Raw genomic sequence first — 12,101 nt, forward strand, 5'->3', positions numbered from 1 at the left:
TGAGAGTTGGAGGAGAGAGTTGGAGGAGAGAGTTGGAGGAGAGAGGCACTGATGTATTATTAGGTTAAGATTACTTTCATTTTAGGGGGGAATGTATTTACTTATTAGGGCAGGCTCTCTTTTAACCACCAGAGTATAATGTAAATGGACTCCAGGTCTTGCAGTTTTAAGATTTGTGTGCCTGTGGCCACAGCAGCCAAGAGGGCCTGTCTATACACTGGTGAAGGTGTCAGACTAGACACTGATCACACACTGTTACACTTCTGGGACGTATTGGGATACGGTAGTAGTAGAGTCAGTACATTTGAGGAAATAGTAAACTATAAAAACGGTGGTAATAGAGTCAGTATATTCAAGGAAATACTAAACTATCACCTAAATTGGGAACATTTTCCTGGCAAAACAGATGTTTTAAAGGTGTAGGGAGGGAATCAAGTCTGGGTAGTAGTAGCATGCATTATTAGGCTGGCTAAGGAGCCTAACATATTGTAAAGTGGTTATCCCACTGGCTATAAGGTGAATGCACCAATTTGTATGTCGCTCTGGATAAGAGCGTCTGCTAAATGACGTAAATGTAAATGTATGAGGTGAACTTGGAAACCCAGCAGTGTGCAGCCTTTAGAGCCACAACAATAAAGTATAGAATAGAATAGAGAAGAGCAGAATAGAGTATAACATTTTATAGTAAACTAGGGAATAACAGAATTGAATAGAACATAATGGTTTCACATCTGATTTTCACCCATGTACTTGAAATTGCCCTAGTATGCATGGGGGACAATGCATTATAGTAAAAACTGTTCTCATCTCAGTTACACTATGCTGAGTGGTCTTCTCCCCGTCCTCCCTTCTCATCCGCCCATTCTTTACCTCTATTTCCTCCCTCTCAGTCCCCCTCTTTTCTCTTTTAGAAGCGGTCACCTTGTGATGTGTGTTCACTCCGCCTCTTCCCAGCTGATGCTTGCGCCCTTTCAATTTCTATTCTGAAAGGAAGACTGGAGGACGGGGGAAAATAAAACAAGAGGGTCTGCGGGGGTAGCGCAGTTAAAATATCCATGGGTGGTTGTGTGGGTAGTCACCATGATTCTTCAGGCAGTTTAAACGAAAATTCTGACGGAACTGGAGGTAGGAAATGAGTTACATACTGTCGGGGTCGTTTTTGGTCGATGATTGGTGGTTTTTGGTTACATGCTGATTTCATTCGCCTTGCATCCCCTTGTGTCTTCCCTTTATTGCAGCCGCCTAGAACATCGTGGCGGCCACGGCTATCATCTCTATAGTCCCACCCGGACTCGTGCGAATAATAGTTAGCTATCTAGGCAACATTTTATGATCTTGAAAATGCTTACTGTTCCGTGTTAAATCACTGCCTTTGTCTGTTTTGAATGAAGGCGTTTAATGTTGTAGTTAGCTATAGCTAACATGCTAGCTGGCTGGGTATCTTTCTACACAATAAATGTGGGTCACTGTTTGGCTCAGGAATGCAGAACATCATAACGTTACATGCTATTATAATATTTGCTAACTCAAACGATGCTTTGTTGTGTTCACAGATACATTTTTGCAATCATATAACCTAATTCTATTTAATTGAATGCGTATTTTCTTGGGGGTCGACAATCTAAAGTGGGGGAGCGTGCAATTTTTATTCGCAGCTGCAGGAGGATGGGGGAGTTGCACCCAAACTTGTTTTAAATAACTAACGGTGGTGGTTGGTCTTTGTCCGTTGACATGTCCATCAATTATACTGTATCTCTGTATTCAACAATAACCCAGATTTGCATATCTCATCTCAGTGACGCGCATAATTTAATGGATATTATGTACCAACCGTGTTCATTCATGCAGTGTAACACAATGTATCCAGGGCTTTGTGAATGAGAAAGACGGTATTCATATACTGGTTGGCTGTTAACTGCGACCCCTTGGGTGGTTACTTCACACTGTTATTTCCTCACCGCGTGGGGATTTCAAGTGTCTAATGTTGCAGATGTTGTTATGACTTTAGGTGGTGTGATTGAGCTTAGGTTGGAGGGGGAGGGGCTTGTACACGTACACAAAGAAGTCTGTGATGGCTCCTTGCATAGATAACAGGTATTGATCTTCTTCATGTTTGTGTTGCTGTTATTGCATATGCACACCTAGGCAATGCACATGGCAAAAATGTACCTTTGTCCTATGTCCCTTGAGGTGGTCCTTCCAATGCAACAGTGTCTTGGGGTCACTGTTATATCACATTGTTAGGTCTACACACTATTATATTGCTATTACCAGGCAGTGAAGTTTGTGCTGTAACCAAATGTGGACTGTACATTGCTGAACATGTGTGGAGCTTCTATAACTCACAACTTAGGGAGAGACTTAGGGAGAGAGAGAAAGCGCAACAGGGATCTGATTTTGATAAGAGAGAGCACAGGAGAGGGAAAGAGAGGGTTTCCTCCAGGGATTGGCTAAACTAAAGAGTTATTACACTCCTTTTGTCTCTCTGGCTTTTGACTCTTCACAAGAGAGTAAAGCCAGCGGACTGTAGCTCAGTCCTGCTGAGAGCTCTCCCTGAATGGGGTTGGAAGTAGCTCTTTGTAGAAAGCTTGCCATGGACATTTTTTACAAAGTTCAAGAGAAAGTATCAGCTTATAAGTCTTTTGACATGCATTGTTACCTTGACTCTCAGCCATTGCTTGTTACTGAGCAATACAGTACTTCCCTTGTAGTAATGGGCATTACAAGTCTTTTCAGTGAGCCGGATCTTTTGGCTCCACCCACCTAAATGAGCCATTCATTTGGCACCCAAACAGCTCTTCGTTCAGTAGTCCTTAAAGGGATGCTACCATACCTGTAGACTTCTAGTCATTGTGCTAACGCTAGTTAGCATTGACTTGTGAAACTACCGCTAACCTCCTTCATACTGCACGCAGAGACATAAAAATGGTATCCACAAGTTCATCTGACTAAACTAAAGTTCCAGAATGGGGTGAAAATGGCATCCATACTGTAGATGCGGTAAAGGAGTCAATGGTACACAGACGTTACATTTACCAGATTGGCGCACATTCAACAAATCTGATCTAACAAGGTGGATATTCGTCAAATACGTCATGATTTATGTATTATAACAGGCCCACAATATGGTTACCTAAGTCCGATTTGGATATATTTGGCAGTTTTCGCTGCATAACATGTAGAAATAGTCTCTTTTCAAGTTTAGAAGTGACTGCTAAATGCTAACTCCCGTTCGTATAGGCTGGTGAGCATAGCTAGCATACAGAAATCGGTGGTTGTAGTCAGTCATTTTGAACTGTAATGCAGTTGATTGGTAACGATGATATGAACATGTATTGGGGTTGACATCCATATAAGCATTATACTCCGATTTGATTACCTCAACATAGTGTGAAATACACATATCAACAATAGCTTAAATGTAGGCTAATTTTGCTGGGAGGCAACTAGGCAACTCGGGATCTTTCCCCCACAGCCCTTTCCCCCACGCTTTTCCATGGCAATTCCATTGTTTTGGTCAAGTTCGATTGACCTGGGCCTCTCCGAGTGGCGCAGCGGTCTAAGGCGTCACTACAGACACGTGTTCGATCCCGGGTCTGTCATAACCGGCCTTGACCTGGAATCCCATAGGGCGGCGCACAATTTGCCCAGTGTCGTCCGGGTTAGAGGAGGGTTTGGCTCATCGCGCTCTAGCGACTCCTTGTGGCTGACTTCGGTCGTCAGTTGAACAGTGTTTCCTTAGACACATTGGTGCGGCTGGCTTCCGGGTTAAGCGGGTAGGTGTTAAGGTGCGCGGTTTTGTCGAGTCATGTTTCGGAGGACGCACGACTCGACCTTCGCGAGCCCGTTGGAGAGTTGCAGCGATGAGACAAGATCGTAATTGGATCGCAATTGGATATCACGAAATTGGGGAGAAAAAAATTAATTAAAGTTCGATTGACCCCTTTACCACATCTATTGTGGTCAGGGAGAAATCCAAAACCAGTTTAATTGGAATGAATAGCAGTAGAGGCCTAGGTGAAGCATTTCCTGATTTGACTTTATTCAGGACAATAAAAGTAAGGCATGTGATGTCAGAAATTGTGTAATAGAAATATTGTCATATAATTATAAATAGAGTTTTACGGGTTTTATACAACATTTCTGTATAAATAGCCTCTAAAATATATGTAAACAGACCATAAATGTCTAATTTCTTGTTTCCTTGGAAAGCTGTGAGTGTTATTACATGATACAATACTAGTACTTGTCTAAGTCCTATCAACTGATTTCAGCCAGTGTATGGCTGTGGATTGACTGCATTGTTTGAATGGAATGTTGGTATATTGGCAGTCAAAGTACAATTCCGCCACTTTATAACCAGTTATTATGCTGTTATTATATATGCACTATTGTAAGATTTGATACACATTTGGCTGTTTTATCATTTTTGTCATTTTGAAGCTTCTTTATTGCCCTTGTCTATAGCATACTACGTTTCCCAGGGTGCATTTTGTCTCCCATGATGCAATGCTCTGCATAGTTAGCCTGCAGTTAGCTTAGCTAGCTGGCTATCAAGCTCAGACGAAGCTTAGTCTAAATACACTGCTCAAAAAAATAAAGGGAACACTTAAACAACACAATGTAACTCCAAGTCAATCACACTTCTGTGAAATAAAACTGTCCACTTAGGAAGCAACACTGATTGACAATAAATGTCACATGCTGTTGTGCAAATGGAATAGACAACAGGTGGAAATTATAGGCAATTAGCAAGACACCCCCAATAAAGGACTGGTTTTGCAGGTGGTGACCACAGACCACTTCTCAGTTACTATGCTTCCTGGCTGATGTTTTGGTCACTTTTGAATGCTGGCGGTGCTTTCACTCTAGTGGTAGCATGAGACGGAGTCTACAACCCACACAAGTGGCTCAGGTAGTGCAGCTCATCCAGGATGGCACATCAATGCGAGCTGTGACAAGGTTTGCTGTGTCTGTCAGCGTAGTGTCCAGAGCATGGAGGCGCTACCAGGAGACAGGCCAGTACATCAGGGGACGTGGAGGAGGCCGTAGGAGGGCAACAACCCAGCAGCAGGACTGCTATCTCCGCCTTTGTGCAAGGAGGAGCAGGAGGAGCACTGCCAGAGCCCTGCAAAATGACCTCCAGCAGGCCACAAATGTGCATGTGTCTGCTCAAACGGTCAGAAACAGACTCCATGAGGGTGGTATGAGGGCCCGACGTCCACAGGTGGGGGTTGTGCTTACAGCCCAACACCGTGCAGGACGTTTGGCATTTGCCAGAGAACACCAAGATTGGCAAATTTCGCCACTGGCGCCCTGTGCTCTTCACAGATGAAAGCAGGTTCACACTGAGCACGTGACAGACGTGACAGAGTCTGGAGACGCCGTGGAGAATGTTCTGCTGCCTGCAACATCCTCCAGCATGACCGGTTTGGCGGTGGGTCAGTCATGGTGTGGGGTGGCATTTCTTTGGGGGGCCGCACAGCCCTCCATGTGCTCGCCAGAGGTAGCCTGACTGCCATTAGGTACCGAGATGAGATCCTCAGACCCCTTGTGAGACCATATGCTGGTGCGGTTGGCCCTGGGTTCCTCCTAATGCAAGACAATGCTAGACCTCATGTGGCTGGAGTGTGTCAGCAGTTCCTGCAAGAGGAAGGCATTGATGCTATGGACTGGCCCGTCCGTTCCCAGACCTGAATCCAATTGAGCACATCTGGGACATCATGTCTCGCTCCATCCACCAACGCCACGTTGCACCACAGACTGTCCAGGAGTTGGCGGATGCTTTAGTCCAGGTCTGGGAGGAGATCCCTCAGGAGACCATCCGCCACCTCATCAGGAGCATGCCCAGGCGTTGTAGGGAGGTCATACAGGCACGTGGAGGTCACACACACTACTGAGCCTCATTTTGACTTGTTTTAAGGACATTACATCAAAGTTGGATCAGCCTGTAGTGTGGTTTTCCACTTTAATTTTGAGGGTGACTCCAAATCCAGACCTCCATGGGTTGATACATTTGATTTCCATTGATCATTTTTGTGTGATTTTGGTTGTCAGCACATTCAACTATGTAAAGAAAAAAGTATTTAATAAGATTATTTAATTCATTCAGATCTAGGATGTGTTATTTTAGTGTTCCCTTTATTTTTTTGAGCAGTGTATATTGCTTATGTTATAAGTTATTAGTGCATTTCACATTACTTTTGGATTGTACATATATTGTAACGCTTACATGAATGAATGTGTCATCAAAACATTAGGAACACCTTCCTAATATTGAGTTGCACCCCCTTTTGCCCTCAGAACAGCCTCAGTTCGTCGGGGCATGGACTAAACAAGGTGTTGAAAGCGTCCCACAGGGATGCTGGCCCATGTTGACTCCAATGCTTCCCACAGTTGTGTCAAGTTGGGTGGATGTCCTTTGGGTGGTGGACTATTCTTGATACACACGGGAAACTGTTGTGGGTGAAAAACCAAGCAGCGTTGCAGTTCTTGACACACTCAAACCGGTGTGCCTGGCACCTACTACCATACCCCGTTCAAAGGCACTTACATAATTTCTCTTGCCTATTCACCCTCTGAATGGCACACATACACAATCCATGTGTCAATTGTCTCAAGGCTTAAAAATCCTTCTTTAACCTGTCTCCTCCCCTTCGTCTACTCTGACGGAAGTGGATTTAACATAGGCTTGGGCAGTATACCGTATATACCGTTTAGCAACAAAACCGAGGAGTGCGCAACTATGGGGCAAAAGAGACGGGGTTGGCTTAGATTGTTGACAAAATGTAAGCTATATTTTGTCTCCAATGTTTATTGAAAACAAATACATTTGCAGAATGAGCACTTGTTGTCTCTTAAATACATTGTTACAGTTGTTGGTTAGCTAGCTAGCGAATTGTAGCCATATTAGCATTGACTTGAAATCAGTCAAAACGCCTCAAAACAAGACATCAATAACAAGATGAAACGAGCTGAAACGAGCCACTTACGATTCCCCACATGGCAGTTTCTTGTAATTCTTGCTAGCAATCTGGCCATCCAGAATCACAACAACACGCTGACTTCTGCCCCATGGAAGCGTGCACATCGTTCGTGACATTGTCAGCTAACCCATCTATACCGGGGTATCCCGAGTGGCGCAGTGGCCTAAGGCACTGCATCGCAGTGCTAGCTGTGCCACTAGAGATCCTGGTTTGAATCCAGGCTCTGTTGTAGCCAGCCGCGACCGGGAGACCCATGGGGCGGCGCATAATTGGCCCTGCGTCGTCCAGGGTAGGGGAGGGAATGGCCGGCAGGGATGTAGCTCAGTTGGTAGAGCATGGCGTTTGCAACGCCAGGGTTGTGGGTTCAATTCCCACTGGGGCCAGTATGAAAAATAAAATAATGTATGCACTCACTAACTGTAAGTCGCTCTGGATAAGAGCGTCTGCTAAATGACTAAAATGTAATGTATTTGGAAGTAGCCACAGGAAGGTTTTTCAATACCGTCAATATAGCAGATCTCGTTCTTCATGTCACCTGTCACATTATTTTACATTATGAAGCTTGCCGTAGTTCCCCAGAACAGTTGAGCCAGTCACGTGTTTGTTAGTAAATAGCACAACGGGAGAAAGCGGGAGCAGGTGTGTCCAGCTGTGTATTGACAGGGGTGCATGGCCATCATATGTATAATGTTTATCACACAAATAATGTAGCCAGCTACATTTCCTAATGTTTTACTGAAAGTGAATCTTGCATTTTACCTGAGAAACGTAGGGTGGCTACACCGAGAAAAGTACCAGAGAAAAGTAGCTCCACATCAGTCAGAGGACCGTTTGCTGATAGAACGCCCGTTCCTGAATTCTCAGCAGAGTGGAGGTGCAACTGAAGCACAAAATTAGTCTAATGCTGAGCAGAAAATGCAATAATAAGCATTTTAGATCTGCGTTTACAAAACGCCTCAAGCTAAGGCCCCAGAATTCTGCATTAACGATACCCCTAAGTTTAACTTGCTAGTTATCTAAGTAAGTGACTGAATTAATAAGGTGATGGGGCATCATATTGTGTTAGCGTTCTGCCGTGTTTGAGAAGTCTAAGCCCGTTGGATGAGTTCTGTCCAGCTGATATCTTGGTTACCTTGCGTTTTTTCTCCTCTCTGTTCTCGGCCCGTCAGCTCCTCCCCCATATTCTCAGAGACAGGCAGTCCCGTTGCCCTGGCGACTCCAGACTCCACACAGACACAGTGTGTACACATGCTACTCCAGAGCCATTACTGTTCTTCCTTCAGACAAGTATGTGTCAAAACTTTGTTCATTTCCACAATGTCTCTCGTTCACATTCACATGTCCAAACTTAATCAAAAATGACATTCGGTAGCTCCTTCCTATATACACTACATGACCAAAGGTATGTGGACACTTGCTTGTCGAACATCTCATTCCAAAATCATGGGCATTAATATGGAGTTGGTCCCCCCTTTGCTGCTATAACAGCCTCCACTCTTCTGGGAAGGCTTTGCACTAGATGTTGGAACATTGCTGCAGGGACTTCCTTCCATTCAGCCACAAGAGCATTAATGAGGTTGGGCACTGATGTTGGGCGATTAGGCCTGGCTCGCAGTCGGCGTTCCAATTCATCCCAAAGGTGTTCAATGGGGTTGAGGTCAGGGCTCTGTGCAGGCCAGTCAAGTTCTTCCACACCAGTCTCGACAAACCATTTCTGTATGGACCTTGCTTTGTGGTCCTCTGTAGCTCAGCTGGTAGAGCACGGCGCTTGAAAACGCCAAGGTAGTGGGTTCGATCCCCGGGACCACCCATACACAAAAATGTATGCACGCATGACTGTAAGTCGCTTTGGATAAAAGCGTCTGCTAAATGGCATATTATTATTATTATTATTGTGCACGGGGGCATTATCATGCTGAAACAGGAAAGGGCCTTCCCAAAACTGTTGCCACAAAGTCAGAAGCACAGAATCGTCTAGAATGCCATTGTATGCTGTAGCGTTAAGATTTCCCCTCACTGGAACTAAGGGGCCTAGCCCGAACCATGAAAAACAGCCCCAGACCATTATTCCTCCTCCACCAAACTTTACAGTTGGCACTATGCATTCAGAGCGTTCTCCTGGCATCCACCAAACCCAGATTCGTCCGTCGGACTGCTAGATGTTGAAGCATGATTCATCACTCCAGAGAACGCGTTTCCACTGCTCCAGAGTCCAATGGCGGCGAGCCACTCCAGCCGACGCTTGGCATTGCGCATGGTGATCTTAGGTTTGTGTGTGGCAGCTCGACCATGGAAACCCATTTCATGAAGCTCCCAACTAACAGTTCTTGTGCTGACATTGCTTCCAGAGGCAGTTTGGAACTCGGTAGTGAGTGTTGCAACCAAGGACATGCGGCGGTCCATTTCTGTGAGCTTGTGTGGCCTGCCACTTCGTGGCCTGCCACTTCTAGCAGGGCAGAAATTTGACGAACTGACTTGTTGAAAAGGTGGCATCCTATGATGGTGCCACGTTGAAAGTCACTGAGCTCTTCAGTAAGGTCATTCTACTACCAATGTTTGTCTATGGAGATTGCATGGTTTTGTGCTCGATTTGATACACCTGTCAGCAATGGGTGTGGCTGAAATATCCGAATCCACTAATTCGAAGGGGTTTCCACATACTTTTGTATATATAGTGTATGTATAACTTTATGAGCTGGATTGTTTATCTTTGCAATTTGTTTATTTTCGTTTGCGCTGTTTAGCATATTTAGCTAGTAGCCTCCATGGAAATTAGCTATTTCTTGTGCTAATTTTGTTAGCTTTTTTGGTTTCTGGCGCCCCCTTGTGTACTAAGCCGGTAATAGTCCCCCTCAGGAGACTGAAAAGATTTGACATGGGTCCTCAGATCCTCAAAAAGTTGTACAGCTGCACCATCGAGAGCATCCTGACTAGTTGCATCACCGCCTAGTATGGCAACTGCTCGGCCTCCGACCGCAGTGTCAGAGGAAGGCCCTCAAAATTGTCAAAGACTCCAGCCACCCTAGTCATAGACTGTTCTCTCTGCTACTGCATGGCAAGCGGTACCAGAGCGCCAAGTCTAGGTCCAAAAGGCTTCTCAACAGCTTCTACCCCCAAGCCATAAGACTCCTGAACAGCTAATCATGGCTACCCGGACTATTTGCACCCCCACCCAATCTTTTTACGCTGCTGCTACTCTGTTAATTATTTATGCATAATCACTTTAACTCTACCCACATGTACATATTACCTCAACTAGCCGGTGCCCCCGCACATTGACTCTGCACCAGTACCCCCCTGTATATAGCCTCCCTACTGTTATTTTATTTGACTTCTGCTCTTTTTTTCTCAACACTTTTTTGTTGTTGTTGTTTTATTTAACTTTTTGATAAAAAAAGTAATGCATTGTTGGTAAGTAAGCATTTCACGGTAATGTCTACACCTGTTGTATTCGGCGCATTTGGCAAATAAAAATTGATTTGATATGACGATATGATCTGGATACCGCCCAACCCTAATTTAACAAGTGACATCAATAAGGGGTCATAGCTTTCACCTGGATTCACCTGGTCATGGAAAGAGCAGTGTTCCTAATAGTTTTTTACACTCAGTCTAGGTTCATGTCATTGTCACCAGTCATTTGCAATACACTCAGAGTTATGCTAACCATAACACAGAGTTACTGTATCTAGTTAGCATGCTAGCTAGCCCGACTGCTACATCCGAAATAATAGTTTGCAACAATCTTAGCTACTGTCTTAAACAACAGTCCTGACAACATGTAGGCCTGTTAGAAGAACACAACATTTAAAGACAAATTATTATGGAATCCTCGGTTTCCACTAATGCAATACTGCTGCAACTTCGGTCGGTGATGGTGGGAGTGGTTTTGCCGAATGAGCCTTGAACAACAAAAAACTATTGGAGTAAGCTGACTCTAAATATCACTCTATAGGTTTTTGAGCGTCTATTAAAAATATTTGTAGATGTTATTAGACAAAAACAACCAAAGCAGCATACAGCAGGGAGTTCCACTATAATCAGAAAACAACTGGACAATGCATATTTAAAGAGCCTCTCCCTTAGCAGTCCGGCACTATTCTCCTGAACAGCAGCTGTTGATGGACAAGTGAACATTTGTGATGGGGGGAAAAAAAAATCTGTACAGTTACTTTGACTCCAAGTATCGATTTTTTGTGTGTGCTAGGTAGCGCTAGCCAGCTGTACCTGCGCCAAAACAACTGTATTTTTCATTCTATAGCTTGTTCTCCATCTTCTTTTTTAAATAGTGAACCAACATGTTTTCATCACTTTTATATCCATGACTGATTAAAACAAATTTTCTCATGCTCTGCAGCAGACATATAGTGAGAAATATGTTTGGAACATCAAAACGTAATAAAATCGCAGTAACGAATCGCAATACATATAGAATCGTGAGAATCACAATACATATCGTAGCGGCACCTAAGTATTGTGATAATATCATATCGTGAGGTCCTAGTGAAAATGTATAAGAAAATGTCCCTAAGAGGGCTATAGGCCTAGTTATAGGAACATGTCATCCTGTCCATTATTGTCAGTGAATACTTAAAGGCCCAAAGCCCTGCAGCCATCTTGATTCTGGCATTCAGGTGGAGAGTAATGGTCAGGAGGCAGCTCCCATCATTAAACCTCAATGGCTTTTATCTAGCTCACTGCAAATACAACGTAACCTTTATGTTCAACCTTACAGTGCATATTTAAAGAGCCTCTCCCTCAGCGGTTGTGTTTGGCCTTGTGAACAACATGCATAATAAGATACTGTAGTAGCCTGTCTGTTGTATTAACTTCACAACTGTCAGAGTTATTGATGTGCCTGTGTTATTGTTTCGTAAAAAGGAATCTATACTACGGTTTCTTACTGGATCTAAATTCCAACTAACACCAATTTCCTTTTGTTCAATGGCACTTATAAATGCTTTTTACAGTAAGTAATTTTAACCATGACATTTCCTACTGAGGAATAACAAATATTTAGTTGAATAATATTCAAACATTACAGCTTTCATAGTTGCTATGTTCTGCCCTCAAGTCACTGATCTCATTAGATGAAGAATTATCTCCAAAATTGCC

General features: G+C 43.9%; 1 protein-coding gene across 1 annotated transcript in view; it reads left to right on the plus strand.

Moving 5' to 3' along the window:
* Nucleotides 1-903: 903 nt before the first annotated feature.
* Nucleotides 904-12,101, plus strand: part of LOC121579177 (ubiquitin domain-containing protein 2) — a 61,865-nt gene continuing 50,667 nt past the window's right edge. The window contains exon 1 of the mRNA XM_041893533.2: nt 904-1,125. Coding sequence (XP_041749467.1) covers nt 1,056-1,125 — 70 coding nt within the window. The 5' untranslated portion in view covers nt 904-1,055. The remainder of the gene's footprint in view (nt 1,126-12,101) is intronic.

The sequence above is a fragment of the Coregonus clupeaformis genome, chromosome 13 (genome assembly GCF_020615455.1).
Source record: "Coregonus clupeaformis isolate EN_2021a chromosome 13, ASM2061545v1, whole genome shotgun sequence".
Taxonomy (NCBI): domain Eukaryota; kingdom Metazoa; phylum Chordata; class Actinopteri; order Salmoniformes; family Salmonidae; genus Coregonus; species Coregonus clupeaformis.